Source organism: Glandiceps talaboti, chromosome 9, assembly GCF_964340395.1.
Source record: "Glandiceps talaboti chromosome 9, keGlaTala1.1, whole genome shotgun sequence".
In the NCBI taxonomy this organism is placed as follows: domain Eukaryota; kingdom Metazoa; phylum Hemichordata; class Enteropneusta; family Spengelidae; genus Glandiceps; species Glandiceps talaboti.
In genome coordinates this window covers 3,728,038-3,753,715 of record NC_135557.1, presented here as the reverse complement: position 1 = coordinate 3,753,715, position 25,678 = coordinate 3,728,038, and the positions used below count along the sequence as shown (strand labels likewise).

Genomic DNA, 25,678 nt, shown 5'->3' with positions numbered 1-25,678 from the left:
TCCCCAGCTGTTAATAGACCCTCTGGTGATACATATTTACTACCCCTGGACTCATCAGACCCAAGTAGTAAATCTTGTGATCTGCTCTCCTCAGTGTTTATTGGTATAGGACTGACTGTTACTCTTCCGCTTTTGGTTCGAGTCAGTGGCAGCACTCTGACAAAAATGGGATTGGTAATTAATATTAATATACATGGCATACATAGACATGATAGTGGTACTTATAGACAGTGCTACATGGCATACATAGACATAGTAGTACTTATAGACTGCTACAGACACTTATAGAGTGCTAGACACTTATAGAGTGCTACATACATTTATAGTCAGTGTTACAGACATTTAAAAACAGTGCTACAGACAGACAAAATGCTACAAACAGACAAACCATTACCTGTGAAGTGTCCATGTGTCACTCTCTGCAGTTTTTTCAGTGTAATTTCCAGGAAATAAACCTGAACATCCAGTCAGCCATGATGTACCATTAAACCAGCCATCAGTACTAGAATTATACTCATGACTTGACATAAATATATAGTCATCACTTATCAGTTCTAACTCATCAGACGTCCTCGGTGTGTGTGCATACAGAACGCGTAATACCTGTTAATAAATATATAGTTATCATTTGTCAGTTCTAACTCATCAGATGTCCTCGGTGTGTATGCATACAAAACATGTAATACTTGTCAATAACAAGGCAATGTAAACTCAATCAGCTAACTTTTTTTATTTTAAAAGTACCACTGACAGCTTAGTTTGTCTGCTTAGTATGCCTTGATGGGGCGCCCTCACACATCGGTTGTAAGGTATGCCTTGATGGGGTGCCATCACACATTGGTTGTAAGGTATGCCATGATGGGGCGCCCTCACACATCGGTTGTAAGGTATGCCATGATGGGGCGCCCTCATACATCGGTTGTAAGGTATGCCATGATGGGGCACCCTCACACATCGGTTGTAAGGTATGCTGTGCCATGAGGTCAGTCCCTTCAATGGATAAAGCAGGCCAGTGAGGGCAGAGTGCTAAGATATATCTTACAGTCTACCAACAGCTCTGCTAAAATCTAAGTTGATCTCATAATTGTAGTTGACTACCTTGCTCATTTAAGTCACATGGGACATGATTACATCATACATTAACATTATACAATCCAGATTTAGCTGAGAATGGTTGGTGGTAATTTCAAATTCAATACAGATTTATAAGTTTCAAAGGGCTATATCTTGGCTTAGTGCTTCTTGAGATAAAACCAAGATATAAAACTCTAGACTAAATTAAAACTGTTCCATACTTAGGAGTATGATATACAGTCTAGATACTATCTATGGAATCAAATCTCAAATTAGGAGTATGATATACAGTCTAGATACTATCTATGGAATCAAATCTCAAATTAGGAGTATGATATACAGTCTAGATACTATCTATGAAATCAAATCTCAAATTAGGAGTATGATATACAGTCTAGATACTATCTATGGAATCAAATCTCAAATTAGGAGTATGATATACAGTCTAGATACTATCTATGGAATCAAATCTCAAATTAGGAGTATGATATACAGTCTAGATACTATCTATGAAATCAAATCTCAAATTAGGAGTATGATATACAGTCTAGATACTATCTATGAAATCAAATCTCAAATTAGGAGTATGATATACAGTCTAGATACTATCTATGAAATCAAATCTCAAATTAGGAGTATGATATACAGTCTAGATACTATCTATGAAATCAAATCTCAAATTAGGAGTATGATATACAGTCTAGATACTATCTATGAAATCAAATCTCAAATTAGGAGTATGATATACAGTCTAGATACTATCTATGGAATCAAATCTCAAATTAGGAGTATGATATACAGTCTAAATACTATCTATGGAATCAAATCTCAAATTCTCTCTTTACTCAATAAGATCCTGGGGTGAAATGTCAAATTCAACCAAAGTCACCAACACATTCATTGGTGCCATGGTAACATCTAGACTATCTTGATTTCATATTAAGTTAGATGGTGGTAAAGAGATGATTTGATACCATGGTAACATCTAGACTACCTTACACAATATTCATTTTTGAAAATGCTGACAAAGTAGATAACTGGAATACAATGTATTTGAATCTGGCACAAAACTTCATGTTGTCATGGCAACAACTACAAACCTCAGCCTTAGCAGTCCTAGGATCCCTGGAATAGAGTCTGAATTCCCACCTTGCCGGTGATTTCAGTTTGACATCCTTTGATAATTTGGCAAGTATATCATGTTGTGCTGCATGGAACTGATAGGCCAATGTTAAATGCAGTTGTTTCTTATGTGGATCAACCTTGGTTCCTATGAAAAAAAAATAAAAGTTGATATCGTGAAAGTACAACCAACAGAAAAATAAATGTTGTTTACCTCACACTACTACTCTACAGGAGTAGGGTCTATATTTTATAGACAGACTCTACAGGTGTAGGGTCTATATTTTATAGACAGACTATACAGGAGTAGGGTCTATATTTTATAGACAGACTATACAGGAGTAGGGTCTATATTTTATACACAGACTATACAGGTGTAGGGTCTATATTTTATAGACAGACTATACAGGAGTAGGGTCTATATTTTATACACAGATTCTACAGGAGTAGGGTCTATATTTTATACACAGACTCTACAGGAGTAGGGTCTATATTTTATAGACAGACTATACAGGAGTAGGGTCTATATTTTATACACAGACTCTACAGGAGTAGGGTCTATATTTTATACACAGATTCTACAGGTGTAGGGTCTATATTTTATACACAAACTCTACAGGAGTAGGGTCTATATTTTATACAGACTCTACAGGTGTAGGGTCTATATTTTATACACAGACTCTACAGGAGTAGGGTCTATATTTTATACACAGACTCTACAGGAGTAGGGTCTATATTTTATAGACAGACTCTACAGGAGTAGGGTCTATATTTTATACACAGACCCTACAGGTGTAGGGTCTATATTTTATAGACAGACTATACAGGAGTAGGGTCTATATTTTATACACAGACTATACAGGAGTAGGGTCTATATTTTATACACAGACTATACAGGAGTAGGGTCTATATTTTATAGACAGACTATACAGGAGTAGGGTCTATATTTTATACACAGACTATACAGGAGTAGGGTCTATATTTTATACACAGACTCTACAGGTGTAGGGTCTATATTTTATACACAGACTATACAGGTGTAGGGTCTATATTTTATACACAGACTCTACAGGAGTAGGGTCTATATTTTATAGACAGACTACAGGAGTAGGGTCTATATTTTATAGACAGACTATACAGGAGTAGGGTCTATATTTTATACACAGACTCTACAGGAGTAGGGTCTATATTTTATACACAGACTCTACAGGTGTAGGGTCTATATTTTATACACAAACTCTACAGGTGTAGGGTCTATATTTTATAGACAGACTATACAGGTGTAGGGTCTATATTTTATGTCAATTGAGAAATATTGTGACACATGACAAAATCAGAAATTTCTAAGAATTACACAAAAAATTAAGATCACTTTACTCATTAAACAAAAAAATCAAGAGAAGGAATATTAACCCCAAATATATTGAACTCGGCTGTAGGCCTTTGGTATGACACATCTTAGAATGGCCATATGGAGGAAGTTTGGGTATTTATTTTTGATTATTTATTTATAAAACAACTTTGCTATGTTTTTGTACTTGAAAAATCAATGTGAAACAACATATCCCAAATACTTGTTTGTTACTGAAACCCAATAAATTACAAATGTGTAAAATATTTTGTTAATGTACATACAATAACAAAAACTTTTCATGCATTTTTTTAATCATTTGCAATTTATTGAGTTACAAACAAGGACTTGACATATGTTGTTTCACATTGATTTTTCAAGTAGGAAGCGATGATAAAATTGTTATAGAAATTAAAAATCCAAAATAAATACCCAATCCTCATCCATAACTATTCACATTCAGGACAGTTTACAAAATTACATAATGATTATGAGCTACACCTTACCAAATCTTCTATCTAAAGAGGAAATAACACATTTACCTTGCTTATCACCATGGCAATGCCCTTTGAACCCTGACCTTTGACCACTCACCTGTTGATCTATCAGCCTCGGCTGCAAAGTCTTGGCAAACTTTTCTCATGAATTGGGCACTTGAATCATCCACAAATAAACCAATGTAATTAGGAGAGTCAAAATAATCTAAATTAACACTCTCAGGACTACAACTTTGATTTTTATCAACGGCTTTCTGTAGGGAATGTTCTAAGTGTGCAACATCACTGTCACTGCACTGTGGAGACAAGCAAGATATGAAATAAGTTGGTAAAGAAATCCTTGTTACATGAGAATCAATGGGGTACACACTACTCCAGCCAATAAAGGTATTTTTAGAATCAATGGGGTATACACCACTCTAGCCAATAAAGGTATTTTTAGAATCAATGGGGTACACACCACTTCAGCCAATAAAGGTATTTTTAGAACTATGGTTTCTGTACATTCAGTTAATAATTTCACTTCACATAGAGGCACTTGGTTATCAAGAAACAACAAATTGAAACTCTTTCATTGGTCCAGTGTTGCATCATAGGTCTTAGCAGATATGAATATGGATTGGATGAACACTCAATATTCATGACTCCTAAGTGCTTATTACCTTGAGACAAATAGTCATTAAAAGAACAATAGCAGTTGTAAAAGAGTTCAATTTGGTGTTTACTGGAGATTGAGGTGTAAAATTATTAAATAACTCTCCACAACCTAACGTTTATGTTTAGTTTTTATCCAACTGCAGTCCGTACTCTTAATAAATCAATTTAAGTTCTCTATTGACGCATCAATCTCGTGTTAGGAGTCCTCTACAGAATATTGTTTTTGTAAATTTTTCATTACACGCAAAATCAATGCATATTTCATTATATATGTATCAGTATACATATGACAATAAAACACATCATATCATATCATATCAAAATACCTTTATTTCCTGGTGTGGTCTTCCCCTTTAACATAATTTGACTTGTTTGTAAATTGTAGACCTATTCTATATTTCTGACAAAAATTTGACCTTCAAATTGAAATGACATTAAACGTATATGATGTGCAATGTAGTGAATGATAATGTCTCTATTTCCTGGAGTGGAATTCCCTTTTACATCTTTTCATATGAAGTAACTGACAAGGAAATAGATCGCCAGTCTTTGTTTAATGATGGAATTGTTATGTTCAATGTCAAAAAGACAAAAACAGGTCAAAAAATAACCACATAGAAGACTGCAGTGTCATCTCATATCACAAATCTAGGAATATGAAAATTGACCATTCTAACAACTTTGGATTTAAATATTCTCTTCAGCCTTGGTTTGACCTTTGACCTTTGAACTCTAACATCATAATTTAGTATATTATAATTTATTCATAGAAATATAACTATATAACAGTGTACAAATGATTGCATGATTCTACCAGGAAAGAGTCCAACCACTGTAAACATATTTTCAAATTTAGACAAAATATGATATCTGGGCTTTCAAAACTATTACAAAACACTCAGTTACAACATACCCTGTTAGAGATACAATCACAACTACATAAATTTACATAAATTTACATATTTTTGACATATCTGATTCCTTACCTGAAAGAATGAACAGAGTGTGACGTGTGGAAAGACATTATGTGCACTGTTCCTTCCACTCTGTGCCAATGATTTATCCCAGAATTCTTGTAGTTGGACTCCTATGTCACCGGCTGGACATGCATACAGGACATATTCCCTCGGGATCTTTTGATCCAATGTTGCATCATGGACATGTGACAATAGCCTGCAAGAAACAAGTCATTGAAAATGACATAGTCCCCGCTATGATTGGGTTTGAAGGAACTGGCAGTTTATGTTGTCATTTTCAAACCTGGTTAATGTTGTTTGGCCTCATATGGTTATTTTTGATGTCACTACTCTGTTCAAGCATGTCTGAGTTATGACTTTGGACATGAAAACTGTGCCAACTGAATGGTTGCCAGGCAGCCATATCGGATTGTATCAGGACATAAATGGATATGCACATGTATGTCATAGAACACTGTGCTAATACCAACTTTGAATGAGATCTGTTCAAGCATGTCTGAGTTATGGCTTTGGACATGGAAAATTCACAAACAAAATGGCTGCCAGGCAGCCATATTGGATCGTATCACGACAACAATGAATATGCAAAAGTATGTCATAGAACACTGTCCTAATACCAACTTTGAATGAGATCTGTTCAAGCATGTCTGAGTTATGGCTTTGGACATGGAAAATTCGCAAACAAAATGGCTGCTAGGCGGCCATATTGGATCATATCATAAAACAAATTGACGTGCATATGTATGCCAAAGTATGTTGCCCCTGTACCAAGTTTGAAAAAAATTGGTTCAGGCATCTCCACAAAACGGCTCTGGACATACGGACGGACGGACAGAGGGACGGATGGACAGACGGAACCCAATCCATAAGTCCCCGTCCGGACTTCGTCCAGCGGGGACTAATAAACAATGTTTTACAGCACACATGCTACTTGTATCTGTAATAAAGTGCAATACTGATGAAAATATTATGGGATACTGGTATGCAAATTAAAGCGTAGATGGTAGTTTTATTCCATATCAGATGAGCTTATAAAAGGGAGTATTCATAACTCCGAATTGCATATTAAGGAGTTATGAATATTCACTGCTCATCTAATAAATATGTATGTATGTTAAATTCCATGATGCAACAGTGAACCACTATGAGAACAAGGAAGGTGGATAAATAGTTCAAATTTGGTGTTTTTTGGTAATAACGTGAAATTTATGAAATCATGAAATGACTCTCCAGAACCCCAAGATAATACCCATATTTCCTGAAAATACCCATATTTCCTGAAAATACCCATATTTCCTGAAAATACCTACATTTCCTTTAAGTTTTGGTCAAATGTTAAAATAGGAAATTACCCTATAAAATAGGTTTGATAGTTGGTACGTGACTGATGTTACTAAGGTCCGTGATGTTGCTCGGGTACATGATGGTGTTAGGGTACAATGATTTTGCTAGTGTACATGATGGTGTTAGGGTACAATGATTTTGCTAGTGTACATGATGGTGTTAGGGTACAATGATTTTGCTAGTGTACATGATGGTGTTAGGGTACAATGATTTTGCTAGTGTACATGATGGTGTAAGGGTACATGATGTTGTTAGGGTTGCTAGGATGTGTAGATAATACATGATTCATGGTATAACTTTATAGATATTATCATATTATTATTATCAAATTGACTGATCAGTTGTGCTACGATATCATTGGCGTTATTTTCAACTTACCAATCAGAAGCTAGTTGGACTCCCATGTCTCCTGTTGCAGCAAGGGCTTTCTCCCTGTATCAAAAAAAATACAGAAAAATCACTTTAGTTCACAAGCATACAGGTTATATTGTGTTTTAATCAGGGGAGGACAACACAGATATGTGTATACAAAGGCAGCTTTGTTGTGTATATGCGCGAGCCAATTTGATTGTACGTAACTTCCTGAGCAACGTGGGTGACTATTTTCTAACTTATATGTAATATCATACACCCTGAGCAACGTGGGTGAACATATTATGTAGCTGTAATGGTACTGTAATGGTACTGTAAATCATTAAGCATATTGATGTTTGGGTCTGTACCCAAATATTGCGTAATCATGATTTCAACCAATTTATCATTTATAGTCTAGTTTCCAGACAGGGACAGTATTATGTATTAAAAACTTTATCTCTTTCCCAGTCTAGTCAAGGTCCCAACAAAAGGTGTCAAGTGTGTTGAATGTCATGTTACGTGAAGAACTAACGGCACATATCAGTAGTAATCCATCACAAATTGACAGGATGTCATTCATTAATACATTTGACTATTGTGGGAATTTAGAATGTAATAATGATATGCAAATGTCCTCCTCCTCCAGTCTGTTTAAACTAAGATCACGTGGGGACGCAAGGACGTCATCATGTTTATATGAACCCTGTGGGAGGGAGCACAGAATTATGTGCAATTGTTGGGACCTTGACTAGACTGGGAAAGAGATGGAGTATTTAATACGTCGTAACTGTCCCTGTCTGGAAACTAGACTAATCATTTATGAATACAATTAAAATCAAATTAAGAGTATCTAATTATTGCCATTTTATCAATTCTTCAGGTAAATATACTGCTGGTTGTCAGATCAAACATAATACTACAGTTATTGCAGATTTAACAGGATATATTGGCATCAGGAAGTTTTATTGTTTACTAAATCAATTGTTCTGGAGGGAGACATTAGTGGATAGGGGAAAACATTATTCTATATTCCCAGTGGGATAAAAAAAAGCCTCTGATATTAAATTTTCTGACATACACTTCCTTAAACTTGACCTTTATCTTGCTTCCGTAACCTGACCTGGGAGAATCCTGAATAATGCATAATATTCCAGAAATAACATGACTGTGCAAAATCATGTAATACTTGTTTTTTCTAATTAATTGGTCTTTTTAATATCTATGCCATGTTACATCCTTTGAAAGGACCAGGGTTAAAATTTACATGTGAACAACTGTTGTCTGGCTGAGGTATCAATCAAGTTGGTTGACAACAAAAGACTGATTCTAAGTAATCCCTTTTCCTCTACTAATAAGATAAAACTTAATAAATGAAAGATTCTAAGATTCAACCCCAGATTGTATCAACACCTTACACATACAGGAAATGGAACAAGTTAGACTGACAGTTACAAAACTATTTCTGTATCAAACTTTGGAACAGCAGTATAATCTTCAACCAGATGGGAAAATATCAAAATATGCTTTAAGTGGATGTTTATCATCAACAACCATTACACGCACCTTGCGCAGTAATTGTACGATCAGTAAACGCCTGTTACATACATCTGACACAATACCATAGGTTTTCCCACACCACAAAAGAGTGCTGAGTGAATTCACTCAACCAATGAAAATATGTAATGTGCTCTGATAACATACAGATGCTGTTTGAAAAGAACACAAGCACAGAGTGTAGACAATTATGTTAGCATTACTGTTTGCTGGTTCTCTTCCTTTCAATTTCAAACATACAGTTTTATTATTGTAAGACGGATTCTGATTGGCTACTTATAAGGGTTCGGGATTGGGTTGGGGAAAACCGATGGTATTGTGTCAGATGTACGTACATGTATGTAACAGGTGCTCATAAAAGAACAAACAACAGTAAATGTAACAGCAAAAAAGAATTATGTTGTGTACACTACATCGAACTTTAATCAGATTGGTAAGTAGTAAACCTTGGTAAGATATTTATTAACTATTATTTGCAAAGAATACAAAAAGTTTGGCCCGAGATAACTTCCAAATTCAAGTTTGTTAGAGAGTTGTAAAAAAGCAGGAACAGACTTGACTAGTTGCAAAGCAAGTATTTTCTATTTTCCATCTTTTGTAACATAATTTACCTAGTATTTATTTAGTATTTGTAACATAATTTACCTAGTATTTATTTAGTATTTGTAACTGACTGTTATGTTTTTATTTTATTTTGGTATATAAAAAAATAACGATATCTTTATACGTCAACTTCTATTTTATAGCGAGACAGAAACAAAACAGAACTGTGTTGAAACAAAGATTGGAAAGGAGAAACGACTGTACTAGTATATACAATTCTAAAGTCTGTACTTAACTTATCCAGGGTTGTGTTTCGATGGCATCTCTTTTAAATAACAGAGTAGCATGATTTATTGGGAGAAATATTTAATGTTTACGTTTCAGTAGCACGACCGCCGACGTCTGGATAATTATAATATGTACATAATTGGTACACTGAGAGTCACGACAAGAGATTTCCTCATGACTCACAAGCACGACAGTTTACTACACGTCTCTGTTTTTGTACAGTGTGGATCGTGACAGGGGAGATTAAGTCTTCAGATAAATGTACCGAAATAACACTGACAGATATTTTAACTTCGGTTCTTTTCTTTTCTTTTTAAAATCTCTTTTAAAGACCCGTACTTCGGAACCCGAACAATATTGAATGGGCTCGGCCGCCAACAACTGTCAGTGTCACTGCCAAAACAAGTTAGTAAACTACTATGTCTAATTAGAATAATTACAAGGCCATGTCTTTGATATGTTAACAACATAAAACAATTACAAAGAGATTTCTGAAAGAGATTTCAAGAACAATGAATTTCTATAGGCGTATTAAAACAGTTTAATTTGCAAGGGAGGAGCTGTCCACTTCATAACTGGGATACCACGTAAATCATGCTACTTCCTGGTAGTACACTGTGTCACCTTCGCCCACAACTCCTTGCAAAACCTGAGATGACACACACATTGAACTTGACAAACAAAATGTTTTACTCACACTCTAGCTTTTGGAAATCCCATATTCATCAATATCTGCAACGAAGACAAGTTTTTCTTGATCGTAGCGGCGCCTTCGCTGCGCCTCCGAAGCGGAAGCCTGGCTGCCATTTTCGAGTTTGTTGTATGCACCACGCAAGTTGATAGGAAAAGACAAAGCTATCAGTGGCATCCCTAACTTAGCGTGCAGTACAAGGTCATACTGACTCATAGTGTGGGTACGTACGTACGTACACTTGAAAACACTTGGAGAGTGACAGCAGATCCATATCTAGAGACAGGGTAAACTATATAGCAGATTTTATTATTACACTACAAGCAAGGGTCAAAGTTTAAAAAAATGTATTTATTTATTTATTTATTTATTTATTTATTTATTTATTTATTTATTTATTTATTTATTTATTTAGTTAGTTAGTTAGTTAGTTAGTTAGTTAGTTAGTTAGTTAGTTAGTTAGTTAGTTAGTTAGTTAGTTAGTTAGTTAGTTAGTTAGTTAGTTAGTTAGTTAGTTAGTTAGTTAATGAGTGAGTGAGTTAGATAATCTCGTGTGTCACATTTTAACACATGACAAAGTTTACAGTTCATAGGTTTTGGATTTCTCTATTTGACTGTTGATAAAAAATCCAAGGCATGAAAATTAAATAAACTTATTACTAACTTGAGCACTCACTCCCTCTGACTCACTTGAGTACTCACTCCCCCTGACTCACTTGAGTACTCACCCCTCTGAGGCTCTGACTCACTTGAGTACTCACCCCCCCCCCCTGACTCTACCTATCACGTCATTATCCCCGTCCACACACTGAGGAACATTTTCACTATATTGTATGCAAGTAGGTCTAAACCAGCACTCTATAAAATATCAAAATATTCTACCTTGTTGTTTTAGAAAAAGTTTAAATTGAAATAAAAGTTTGTTTTGTACATGTGTAACTATGGGAAGCCGTTCAGTATGGGAAGCCGTTCAGGCCAAAAGTATTTTTTTATTTTAGTAAGTACGAAAAATATAAAATACTATAGCTAAAATAAAAAAATACTTTTGGCCTGAACGGCTTCCCCTAAGAACATACGTAATAAGTTTGTTTTTTCTCATTGATTGCTATTTGCTCATTGCTGTTAGTGATCTCCTGGCCAACCACAACATGTAATGTGACATTTGTTGAGAATGTAAAAAATAATAATAGGCGCATTGTCGTACCACTTTAGACAACATTTCCTGATGAGAAACTATTTTTTCCTTTTTAGTGGCCTTCAAAAATATGCCAATAATTTATTAAAACTAAAAGCTACATCAATGATATTTTCAGGACAGGTGCGCTTTGGTATCGCAAATGCATGTATCAAATTATATTGAATTTGAAGTGTGCATTCTTGAGATATAGCCTAATTACCGAAAACCATTAATTATGTAAATTTATCGTTAATATTCTTGGGATGTTTGCCGAAACCTAATCAGTTCTTGTCACTACCCTACAGGACACATGTAATAAATTTCTTTTGAATTGAGCCAGTCGTGTTTTAGAAAATGGTGATAAAGTCGCACCACTTTAGACGACACTTCCTGACGAGAAACAATTTTTTTCTTTTTTGTGGCCAATCGAAAATATGCCAATAAATTATTAAAACTAAAAGCTACATTAGTAATATTTTCAGGGCAGGTGCGCTTTGGTATCGCAAATGTGTGTACCAAGTTATAATGAATTTGAAGCGTGCATTCTTGAGATATAGCCTAATTACCGAAAAATCATTAATTACGTAAATTGCTAATTAAAATTCACGGGATTTTTACCAAAACCTAAACAAGTCTCGCCATTACCCTACGGAATACGTCTTCAAAATTTCGTTTGAATTGAGCAAGCCGTTATGGAGAAAACGATGACACAGACAGACGGACAGACATACAGACAGACAGACACACAGACACACAGACTTCCACCCATAAATATATCTCTTCCTTACGGAAGAAACAACATCAGATACCAAGATTTGACGACCGACAGCCATCTTGATATCTGGGATCGGAATGAAGCAATAGCAATGACCCACAACAGGCTACAAAAGGGTCTCAATCATTGTTAAAATCTAAATATAACTAAATGTCATGGTCGATTTCCCGAGTCTCCTCTCTCAGTTAAAGGGTGTGCAAAATGCTGCGATTATGTTTATCCCCAAAATACGTACCACGACTTTAATTGATGTTTAAAGGGCTATCCAGTCTATGCAACAACTTTTAAAAATAACAAACGCTTTTGAACTGTCTGAGCAAAATTTGGAGTCCTGTGGAATACAATCATGGGCCACAGGAATGAAGCAAACATTAAAACTTTGAGTATGGATAAGGTCTGGACAGCTGAACCAAACCACTCCAACAATGAAAACCTAATAGCTATATTTAAAGAAAAGTTGAAGTTGCTTCTCCACAAAAATATAATGGATACAATCGGAAGGTGAACATAAAAATAAACTAAGTACATATAGACAAATTAAAACGGATATGAACTTTGAAAACTATTTAGAAGACATTAAAAACCCACAATACAGATCAGCAATGACAAAACTTAGAATTATAGTGTACATATTTTTCATATAGAAACTGGAAGATACACAGACACCACCTTATACTAGTAGGACATACCCTGTATGTAAACAAGGTGAAATAGAAGACGAGGAGCATTTTTTGTTACGCTGTACATGATATCAAAATGAAGGAAAGTACTCTTTAACAAATTAAATATATATTCTAGTACAAGCACGGATAATGAGAACAAACATATTAGTTGAAATAAGCAAATTTATTCAACATGGATTCAAAATTCGAGAATATCATTTGAACAAAAATATACCAGCTGCCTCGTGATGTACACTCGACAAACACATTTTGTCATTTACTACCTTTAAGGCCTTCTGATTACATCTGGCTTCAGAGGCTCATCACTATCTGTATAACCAATATACTGTGTTGATTTTCACATTGAGAAATTACTTGTTTGTGGTCTGTACAAGTATTCTTCTTTATACTTTATTACTGATATCTGGTAAATTTTAATATAGATAAAGTTGCAATAAAGATATTATTATTATTATTATTATTATTATTATTATTATTATTATTATTATTATTATTATTATTATTATTATTGAACACTGGTAAAAACTGACACATATAAACAATTCCAACATTAATTTTATCTCTTTACAAAAATGACTCCACTGCGAATAATTGCAGATTCTTCTCTCCGTCTCTCGCCAGTTGTTTCAACTATGCTCATAAATTCCATGGTTTTTACACAATAAAACTGTCCGCAATTTTGTTAACCACTGCAATGACACTGTCTTTAATCGTGTCTGCAATCTAGTCATTATTAAACCTTTGTCAATCAACTCGTAAGCACATCATGTGCCGCAATACCTAAGACTTTGTTAAGACTGCGCCACCACTCGACTCCCATTGGCAAATATTTCTTCTTCTTTTCTCATAATCTTCAAATGTTTTGAATTTGTTATTCATTTCAAATTTGGTGAAGGAAAATGTGGGGTCAACCTTCATTTTATTTCCCCCAATTACTAGATAGAAGTGTCGAAGTATCGATGGGCATTGTGTTCACCCGAGTCTTCGCAATCAATCAATCAATCAATCAATCAATCAATCAATCAATCAATCAATCAATCAATCAATCAATCAATCAATCAATCAATCAATCAATCAATCAATCAATCAATCAATCAATCAACCAACCAACCAACCAACCAACCAACCAACCAACCAACCAACCAACCAACCAACCAACCAACCAACCAACCAACCAACCAACCAATCAATCAATCAATCAATCAATCAATCAATCAATCAATTAATCACTGCACTCAGGTCACTATTTCACACAGAAGCACACACAATTGTGTCAACACTTTTTTTTTATTCAGTGAAAACCCCCAGAGACTTTAGCAAGTCTATACGATAATCAAAATTACATAATACCATCTTATAAGTTTACAAATAGTTTGATTGTTTCGTTTGTGGCTAAGGATGGAAGCTACTTCCAATGTAGCTGCAAATAATTATAGCGTTCATTGTGGTTTTGCTGTGTGTTTTTTTTTTAAATAGTTTTTTATTTCGCTCTGGAAAGCGAACCAGTTAAACATCGGAACGAAAAACAGAACAACAAAAATCCCACAGAGACAGACCCCCTTCTCCACAAACTCAAAACCACAACGCACGCTACAATTATTATAGTAGTAGTACATACAGAAACTTCCAATGTATGTATATACGTGATGCATGCCATGGGCATTTAAAGTTTTAATTCCCAGGGTGCATAGCGACATTGACGGCTGATTTATTTTTTCCATCGCATCCGTGTTGTTCTGTGTGGTTCTTCGTCTTTCTCATCGTAACTGAGACCCTTTTTCGTGGATTATTTGTATTTCAGACATGATACCTGGTATCTAAGGATATTTATAGAGCAACAATAGGTACGTATTAGCAAATCTAGTGTCAATTTTTAGCGTGAAATAATTTTACATGTAATAATTGTTCTAAAAACATGGCAGCTGACTAACCTAGCCAGTCATGTGGGGATATTTTTGGCTAGAATATAAAACAGATTGCTCTGTTATCCACCCTTCTTCTACTGACATGAGCTTTCATCACTTCGGTATGATTTTGGTGAAGTATATTCACACATTTGCCTTCTAAGTTCTATGACTGTTTACTTTGTATATAAAAGAACGCCGACAACAGCGAGCCCGCATGCAGTCGGGGAATGCGGTCACGACTCGACTGTAGGTAGGCCACAATACAATAGTGTATTTGTTTTTCTGTTCACTCATGCTATATTTTGACGGAAGAAGGAAAAGGATAAATCATGTTTTATAAGACAAAAGTACAATGCTGAAATTATGACCATTTGTTTGTAGAATTTAAAAGTTTTGGATGTGTAAAATACATAGTAGTACTCTCAAAGGCCATCTGCACTTCAAATCTTAGCTGAGCCTGGTAATTGGAAGGGGTAGTCGCTGAACTAAATGAATATCACCTTTTCCACCAAAATAGTACACAAGCACTCTTACAGAATGGCTTGGTGTTATTGGACACTTAGTGACATAAAATACATGTTTCCTGCAAAAGTTTGAGCATTAATTTTATTGTTTTTGAACTTTTTTCTGTTCCAAGCTTAATTTTAAAGGACTACTTTGAAAAAGGATTAGACATTAGGTGTGAATATATAGTTGTCTGACAAAATTATAGAAAATGTTGGACTGGAACAAAAAAATAGTCCTATGTAATCTTGTACCATAGACATCACATGGTTTTATTGTTTTATTATTAAATAGAAGTTGTTACTATACAGATACACAAATATGTATTGTATACTCACACTCCATAGGTGATTTGCTACCGTTCTGGGTGTATGATATGACAGGTGATTTGATACTATTCTGGGTGTATGATATGACAGGTGATTTGATACTGTTCTGGGTGTATGATATGACAGGTGATTTGATACTATTCTGGGTGTATGATATGACAGGTGATTTGATACTGTTCTGGGTGTATGATATGACAGGTGATTTGATACTATTCTGGGTGTATGATATGACAGGTGATTTGATACTGTTCTGGGTGTATGATATGACAGGTGATTTGATACTATTCTGGGTGTATGATATGACAGGTGATTTGATACTATTCTGGGTGTATGATATGACAGGTGATTTGATACTATTCTGGGTGTATGATATGACAGGTGATTTGATACTGTTTTGGGTGTATGATATGACAGGTGATTTGATACTATTCTGGGTGTATGATATGACAGGTGATTTGATACTATTCTGGGTGTATGATATGACAGGTGATTTGATACTGTTCTGGGTGTATGATACGACAAGTAAGTCATTATATTTAACAGAACAGTTTAAAAATGCTAGTGTACCTTTAAATTAACTTTAATTTATCAAATTGAATATATGACTGTATTCCATGTAAGGTTGTCAAGTCAAAATTATATCTGAAATTACTGTATTGTGCTCCATGTAATGTATGCAAATTATAATGGTGCATAATGATAGCTATTGCTGTGGTCATGACATGAGTGAAAATACCTGTAGTGTCCCACATGAGTTAAAAACCCTCTAGTGTCCCACATGAGTTAAAAACCCTCTAGTATCCCACATGAGTTAAAAATCCTCTAGTGTCTCACATGAGTTAAAAACCCTCTAGTGTCCCACATGAGTTAAAAACCCTCTAGTTTCCCACGAGTTTAAAGTCCCCTAGTTTCCCACACAAGTTGAAAAACATAAGTTACCCACATGAGTTAAAAGTCCCTAGTTTCCCACATGAGTTAAAAGTCCCTAGTTTCCCACATGAGTTAAAAGTCCCTAGTTTCCCATATGAGTTAAAAGTCCCTAGTTTCCCACATGAGTTAAAAGTCCCTAGTTTCCCACATGAGTTAAAAGTCCCTAGTTTCCCACATGAGTTAAAAGTCCCTAGTTTCCCATATGAGTTAAAAGTCCCTAGTTTCCCACATGAGTTAAAAGTCCCTAGTTTCCCATATGAGTTAAAAGTCCCTAGTTTCCCACATGAGTTAAAAGTCCCTAGTTTCCCATATGAGTTAAAAGTCCCTAGTTTCCCACATGAGTTAAAAGTCCCTAGTTTCCCATATGAGTTAAAAGTCCCTAGTTTCCCACATGAGTTAAAAGTCCCTAGTTTCCCATATGAGTTAAAAGTCCCTAGTTTCCCACATGAGTTAAAAGTCCCTAGTTTCCCACATGAGTTAAAAGTCCCTAGTTTCCCATATGAGTTAAAAGTCCCTAGTTTCCCACATGAGTTAAAAGTCCCTAGTTTCCCATATGAGTTAAAAGTCCCTAGTTTCCCACATGAGTTAAAAGTCCCTAGTTTCCCATATGAGTTAAAAGTCCCTAGTTTCCCACATGAGTTAAAAGTCCCTAGTTTCCCATATGAGTTAAAAGTCCCTAGTTTCCCACATGAGTTAAAAGTCCCTAGTTTCCCATATGAGTTAAAAGTCCCTAGTTTCCCACATGAGTTAAAAGTCCTTAGTTTCCCACATGAGTTAAAAGTCCCTAGTTTCCCACATTAGTTAAAAGTCCCCTAGTTTCCCACACAAGTTGAAAGCCATAAGTTTCTCACATGACTTACATAAAAGCCATCAGTTTTGCACAAGTTCAAAGCCCCTTAGTTTCCCCACTTTCCCACATAAATTGAAATAAAATTTACCCCTTATTGCTTCATATTTTGTATTGAACTTCCCTAATAACCTTCCCCCCACACCCATACACACATACACACATACACACATATACACACACATACACATATACACACACATACACACATACACAGACACCTTCAACTTTCCCATCACAAACTAGCTGTTATGGAAAATAAAATAATGTAAAGTTTTGTCTAATTTAAATGTTTTTTTTTTCTTTTCAATTTGAACTATGTAGATCAGCAGTAGATAGGACAAGAGAATCCAGTTTATGTTGAAAATGTTCCTGATCCTGGTATAAAAACAGCTGTTGTGAACAAAGACAGGCATATAAACTCTGTTGACCTGTAAACGATCTGCAGCTGAATATAATGCTTTGAGGACAGCGTGGGTGTCAACACAATAATGGGTAGACTGTTTGTGTAGAAATAATCAACATCACAAGACAGAAGAGAACTGGGTGAATAGATTCCCATTTGACTCACATTATCAGGAAATAATACTGCTATAATAGATAAAGTCTTCAAATAGTTATACAGAGAGAGAGAGTTATAGGTGAGTTATTTGGTCAAATTATGGCTGTATACCTGCATAGACTGACACTCTAATACACAGTTCAGACATGCATTTAGTTATGTCAGTGGTGCTGAACTGGCATAAAGTTACAAATGAATTTTTTCAAGTTACCAATTTTGTCTGTCACATGATGTACATAATTTTTAAGACAGCTAAATAGGCAGTTTGATAGAATTCAGTTGTAACTTTATGCACACCAGTTCAGCACCAATGTAAAGTTACAACTAAGTGTGGTCAAGCTACCAAGTTTGTTTGTCACATGCTGTACATACAGTTTTAGCAAAGTACAAGACAGGCACATTTTGTAGGGTGATAGAATTCAGTTGTAACTTAGGCAGCATGACTATATGTGTCTGAACAGTATACATGAACCAGCACTGTAACCTGTATAATCTATTGTAACATCAACATATTAAAGAGATTGTTTATACACATTAAGCTGAGTGGGCTTTTATTACAAAGAGATTGTTTATACATATTGAGCTGAGTGGGCTTTTGTTACAAAAAGAGGAAGTAAGTACAATGTTTGGTTTTGTAGGCCATATATATATATCTTTATGTTGAATGTCTCTCTGAGAATGAATTTTATACTGATGGAGACGGCATTTCTTCAGTGTGTCTGAAAGAAACTTGATGTATGAAAACTCACCAATTTCTGAGGGAAAAATGTAACAAGGAAAAAACTATATGTGTGTTTGAATTTTTGATAGAATGTAGCATTGTGTATAAACTATTATACCAATAACAAACTAGGTTCAACAAAAAATATGGAATATATACAGTACTCTGGTCGTTCTATGTCATGACAACTCACATCTATGTCATAACAACACATGTCTACATCATTTGTTCTGCTGTGTTGGTATTATGAGTCAAAATGGTCAAAATTGTCATTGTTTTTCCTGATTTAAAAAAAAATGTCACTGGTGATGGTATACTAGTAATTATATTATCCTCCAATATTTTCCTTCATTCAGCCGGAAAATACTTGTGCCCTTAGGTCACTTGTATTTTCCCTGGTTGAACGAACAAAAATATTGAGGAATTATATCTACTTGTGAAAGTTTTCAAGATTATTAGGGCATTTTTTTTAGATGAACTTATAATTTGACAGGCCTTTTGATTACATGGACAAATTTGAAATGAGTTTTTAAGTTAGTTCAAAAAATGTAATTGTGTTTTTTTTTTATATTTGGTAATACACATGTTGTGAGTTTATCTGTGCTAAGTAGCAGCAAGTGTTGAAGCTGATTTGTTTTTGTTTACTTTGTAGCCACTTAATTGAATACGTTAACAACCCATGCTGACAAAATGGCAGAGGTATGTGAGTTCAAGAATACAGGACTATGCCTTGTACCTTCAGAAGTATTGAAAAGATATAAGAAGGCTAGACAACTTTGGCTTTGGCACAACAGATTGACTTTCCTGCCAGATGACTTCACCAAACTAACAAAGCTACAGGAACTGTACTTAAATAACAATAACTTTGTCAATTTTCCTAGCGTGCTGTGTGGCATGAACAAACTGAAAATATTGGATCTGTCCAATAATTTCCTTGAGTACATACCAACGGAGGTTAGTCAAATGGGGCTGGTACGATTGGTCTTATCAAATAACCAGTTGTTGGAATTTCCACATGGTGTGACAGAAATGAAAGAGTTACAACGACTATGGCTGGGATGGAACCGAATCAGTTGCCTACCTGCTAACATTGCAAACATGAAAACATTGACAGTTATGAAAGTCAACAATAATCAAATCCAGACTATTCCTGACGAGATGTGCCAGTTAACACACTTAGAAGAATTTGATATTGAATGTAACCCACTTACTGATGTAAGTATAAACGTAGTCACATATCTACAAGGATTAAAAGTGGCAAATTACCATGGCAACCACATCAGAAATCAACAACTTGATCCAACACCTGTGAGCATGATGATGAAAGAGGAGTCAATGCCAAGCCCAATTTCTGTTACCGTGGAAACAAATGATGACAATGATCTGTATGATTGCTATAAGATGAATACAAACCCACTTGGTATTGCTGTTATTATTAGTAATGAGAAATTTGACTACAACCCTAATGATCCAAAGAGTCAAAAATTGGAATTCAGACAAGGAACAGAGGTTGACGTAGGTAAGTTGGTGATTGAAATTATGTAATTAGATTTCAAATTTGATAGCAAAACTGACTATGTAGTGTTTGATATCAGTATCTCTACTGTTTTTAGCACATTTGAACTCTGGGTAAATAGTGCTGTAGTCATAGCAAAGTGGGTCAAGCTGTGTGTGTGTGTGTGTGTGTGTGTGTGTGTGTGTGTGTGTGTGTGTGTGTGTATTTGTGTGTGTATGTGTGTGTATGTGTTTGTGTATGTATGTGTGCATGCATGTGTGTGTGTGTGTGTTTGTGTGTGTTTGCATACATGTGTGTTTTCGTGTATACATGTTTGTAGTATCAAAGATAAAAATATATATTTTGGCTATGTCTGATAAGTCAGAATCATCTAGTCCAATTTTCTGTCTATCATCAGCATTGCTTGTTTTTACCTTTTTTGGACTGGATTAAGTTATTTGGATGTTTGTCATTTCTATGGCAACCAGTCATGTTAATCATGTTGTGAATCTCTTGCTGAAAGGATCATCATCCACTTAGAAGCATTTTTCAATTAAGGATATTATTGGTATAACTGATACAAATTTTGTTTTCTGTCTCAGGAAAGCTGGATGCAGTCTTCAAGATCTTGCAGTTCAATGTTCTGAAGTGGCATAATTTAAGTTCACATCAAATGATACAAGTCTTACAATCTGTGGGCTGTATGGATCATACCAAATACTCCAGTTTGGTGGTCTGTATCCTATCCCATGGTGCACAGGGTGAGGTTGCCGGGAGCGATGGTGTCACAGTCAGTATTCAACGACTGGCTGAACCTTTCACTGCAGCACGTTGCTTGGGTCTGATTAAAAAACCCAAATTATTCTTCATCCAAGCTTGCCAAGGTGCAAAACAACAACTAGGTATTCCAACACCACTTCCAAGTCATTCCCACTTACACTTGACAACAAAACCGGGATTTCCAGATGCACTTCCTTCCGAAGGAACATCAGTCCAAGAAACACGAAGTACAGGGCATGCAGTAACACGTGGTAACATCAACAGCGTACACCAATCTCATATGTGTCAAGCATCAGGTATCACTAACACAGCGGCGTTTGGTAGCAGACATCATGTATTCATGGGAAACTACAATTCAACATCACACACGACGATGTCCCACCAAGTTTCAGGAATCACCAATTCTACCCATGTCGTCCCAAATGAAGCCGACTTCTTGTATGGATTCTGTACGGCACCTGGTTATGAGGCATACCGGTACAAAGACCAATCTAAGGGATCATGGTACATTAGTAAGTTGACTGAAGTGTTAGAGAGAGAGGCTGGTAGAAAGCACTTATTAGAGATACTAACACTTGTTAATAATGAAGTCAGCAAGGAAGGCAACCCAAACTTCAAACAGATACCAGCACCACAGTACACTCTCACAAAGAAACTGTACTTTAGGTATAGCCCCACAGGGTGTATATAGGGAGACACTGTACTTTAGGTATAGCCTCACAGGGTGTATGTGGGAAGACATTGATGTACTTTAGGTATAGCCCCACAGGGTGTATGTGGGAAGACATTGTACTTTAGGTATAGCCTCACAGGGTGGATGTAGGAAGACACTGTACTTTAGGTATTTCCCCTCAGGGTGTATGTAGGAAGACATTGTACTTTAGGTATAGCCTCACAGGGTGTATGTGGGAAGACATTGTACTTTAGGTATTAGATATATGACTGTACACAGAACACACTAAAAGTTGTGCTCTACTGACAGCCTTTACACCCTGAGCATACAGTTCAATGAGATGAGGTACCAAGTTCAATGAGACTGGCTGCAGGGTTTTATGTAAAGATGAACACAATAAAAAATAAGGGAGGAGCACACAATATCACACAAGCTCAATAAACAAACTTTGTTCGTTTCAAGGGGAGGGGTCTGGCATCAATGTGATTGTAGCAAATAGAATTTGGTGATTTGAAAACCTTTTCTGTGATGACGGTGAAAGATAGTGTACAGAATGATGTAGAGGTAGAGGTGTATACTCAGTAACTATAATATGACACAACCCCATGACACTAGATTTATGCTACTGTGGTGTATTCAAGGTATTTACATTGAGTGCTTACAGTTTTCTCAGTGGTTGTATTGTCATTAGTCTTGTAACAAGACCTCATGTCTACCCTCACAGTTAAGATTGATGAACAGAAGCTGAGGGTTACAGAACCACTGGTGTACAGCTCCAGTCAATGGCAAGCCCATCTTTGGTACTATGTGACCTGTGTCACTTTTGAAATGAACCTAGTTGCCTGAGTGTCTAGCAATTAGACTAAACTATTATCGGTGACTCAGCATAGCAAGTGAAAGTACTGCAGAAAACTGCAAATACCCCTTAGTAGCCACACTGACACTGACACTAATAGTGGCATTGGCTATATAAAAATGCTGAAAACAAGACCCGGAAGCTAGTTCTCTGTACAGCAGTTTGAATTTCCCACATTTGCATAGATTAGCCATAATCCTCTTTATATAGGGCAGTTCTGTCTTTAAAGTGGCATTGGCTATATACATGTGTTTATACCAATTTTTCATAAAGATGAAGCTGTGTGATCATGAGCTTTTGAGGGTCAAAATGGAACAACTTGTTTGACTTATTCTCATGCACTTGTATAGCAATACATATGTAGTGTGTGGAACAGAAATCATGGTGTTGACACAGAAATCATGATGTGGAACAGAAATCATGGTGTTGACACAGAAATCATGATGTGGAACAGAAATCATGGTGTTGACACAGAAATCATGGTGTTGACACAGAAATCATGATGTGGAACAGAAATCATGGTGTTGACACAGAAATCATGGTGTTGACACAGAAGTCATGGTGTTGACACAGAAATCATGGTGTTGACACAGAAATCATGGTGTGGAACAGAAATCATGATGTGGAACAGAAATCATGATGTTGACACAGAAATCATGATGTGGAACAGAAATCATGGTGTTGACACAGAAATCAAGTGGTAATATTTTTAATGACATGTACACCTTTAAGGGAAAATTTTATTTCAGATAATAGTCTTCATATTGCTTTTATTCTGTACATAAGTCTCTTAAAAATAATTGAAATATTTTGGATTCTAAATACAATTAGTATTACATGAGTACTTCTTATATTTTGAGTTCTAAATACAATTAGTATTACATGAGTACTTCTTATATTTTGAGTTCTAAATACAATTAGTATTACATGAGTACTTCTTATATTTTGAGTTCTAAATACAATTAGTATTACATGAGTACTTCTTATATTTTGAGTTCTAAATACAATTAGTATTACATGAGTACTTCTTATATTTTGAGTTCTAAATACAATTAGTATTACATGAGTACTTCTTATATTTTGAGTTCTAAATACAATTAGTATTACATGAGTACTTCTTATATTTTGAGTTCTAAATACAATTAGTATTACATGAGTACTTCTTATATTTTGAGTTCTAAATACAATTAGTATTACATGAGTACTTCTTATATTTGTCATTCAGCCATGGAGTTGTATTACTTGGGATTATATGTTGTACATTGTCATGTACAATGAGAAATTTAAAGAAAAATGTAAGTAAAATGTGGCCTTTAGAAAGAGAGTGTGTAGCAATATATTGCAATGTACAATACAGTATGGTTTTTAAAACAGTCAAATAACTCCATTGTTAGCAGTGGTTGTACTTATTAAAAATATAAAAATTTAAGTTTAGTTTTCTCTGTAATGTAAAATAGGCAACTCATCTATTTTGGAATAATCAGTTTATTTACTTTGTACCTCAGAAGAGTACTTTTGGAAGGCCATGATTTCCCAAGAAAGGAGAATTGTCTTGTAATTCTATTTCACTATCTATAGTATAAAGGTAGACATGCTGAATGAACAATATTTATTGCTTGCCAATATTTTTGTAGCACATTGTGTGTGTGTGTGTGTGTGTGTGTGTGTGTGTGTGTGTGTGTGTGTGTGTGTGTGTGTGTGTGTGTGTGTGTGTGTGGATGGATGGATGATGTAATGGGGGGGGGGGTTCCCACTGGCCAGGTATGGCAGGGATCTGTGGCCTGTGCAGCCAACCCCAGGCCCAATTTTGACCCATTTTGACCAAAACCACTACCCCATTTTAGATCATTCAAGTTTTTAGAAGACCCAAATACATAATCACCGATGTGAAAATGTCAACCAGTTAATTAGCTGGGGAAAATTGCAAGGGAAATTCCCAGAAATTCCGAACGAGTCAAGAATTTATTATATAGGCTGTTGTCACATGGTTAGCAGAATATGTAGAGTGCCATCATTTGCAAATTTGAGGCCAAACAAAATCGAAAATTGTGGAAAGGGGACCCCATTTTAGACTCCTTATCTCTAAAAATACAGTACACATATTAGACCAAAGGGCGACACATATACGTATACCCAGTAGGCAGGTTGTATGTGTACATGTACATGTATGTGTGTGTGTGTTTGGATGGATGGATGGATGGATGGGTGGATGGGTGGATGTACATGCTAGTACACACATACTGTGTGTGTTGATGGATGGATGTACATGTATACTAGTACACACATAGTTGGTACACAGGTTTCATCAACACTGGCAGTGCTCCACAAAGGCTGTTGTCATTAGAGCGCCACCAACGGCGAGATTTAGTCTCAGTTTATCACATTTATGTTATATTATTTATAGAACTATTTGGATGATATTAAATTATTATTATTTTTTTTGCACCAACCTTTCCTATATATAGCTCTTACAAACAACTTTTTTTGACACCAGAGCTCAAAATTTCCATATTTGATTTAAGGCTTTCAATTTGAATTGTGAAGTGTGTCTGTAACCTGATACTATCAATGATGGCTGTACACACACACATATGGTAAGATCATAGACCTGTACACACACACACACACACACACACACACACACACACATATGGTAAGATTTAAATTGTGAAGTGTGTTTGTAACCTGATACTATCTTAGTATGATGGCTGTACACACACATATGGTAAGATCATAGACCTGTACACACACACACACACACACACACATATGGTAAGATCATAGACCTGTACACACACACACACACACACACACACACACACATATGGTAAGATCATAGACCTGTACACACACACACACACACACACACATATGGTAAGATCATAGACCTGTACACACACACATATGGTAAGATCATAGACCTGTACACACACACACACACACACACACACACACACATATGGTAAGATCATAGACCTGTACACACA

General features: G+C 35.5%; 2 protein-coding genes across 2 annotated transcripts in view; one reads left to right on the top strand and one right to left on the bottom strand.

Moving 5' to 3' along the window:
* LOC144439695 (ubiquitin-associated and SH3 domain-containing protein B-like) overlaps nucleotides 1-10,568 on the bottom strand; it is a 21,938-nt gene extending 11,370 nt beyond the window's left edge. Inside the window, exons 1-7 of the mRNA XM_078128930.1 lie at nucleotides 10,459-10,568; nucleotides 7,401-7,454; nucleotides 5,688-5,874; nucleotides 4,142-4,340; nucleotides 2,175-2,344; nucleotides 395-603; nucleotides 1-156 (exon numbers count right to left, since the gene is read on the bottom strand). The exon at nucleotides 1-156 is cut by the window's left edge and continues 16 nt beyond it. Of these exons, the coding sequence (XP_077985056.1) occupies nucleotides 1-156; nucleotides 395-603; nucleotides 2,175-2,344; nucleotides 4,142-4,340; nucleotides 5,688-5,874; nucleotides 7,401-7,454; nucleotides 10,459-10,568 (1,085 nt within the window). The remainder of the gene's footprint in view (nucleotides 157-394; nucleotides 604-2,174; nucleotides 2,345-4,141; nucleotides 4,341-5,687; nucleotides 5,875-7,400; nucleotides 7,455-10,458) is intronic.
* A 4,230-nt stretch (nucleotides 10,569-14,798) lies between these two features.
* LOC144440062 (uncharacterized) lies at nucleotides 14,799-23,560 on the top strand. The gene is made up of 4 exons (XM_078129306.1): nucleotides 14,799-14,931; nucleotides 17,929-18,245; nucleotides 19,540-20,406; nucleotides 20,985-23,560. The coding sequence occupies exons 3-4, from the start codon at nucleotides 19,578-19,580 to the stop codon at nucleotides 21,851-21,853; spliced, it is 1,698 nt and encodes a 565-aa protein (XP_077985432.1). The 5' UTR covers nucleotides 14,799-14,931; nucleotides 17,929-18,245; nucleotides 19,540-19,577; the 3' UTR covers nucleotides 21,854-23,560.
* The last annotated feature ends 2,118 nt before the right edge of the window (nucleotides 23,561-25,678 follow it).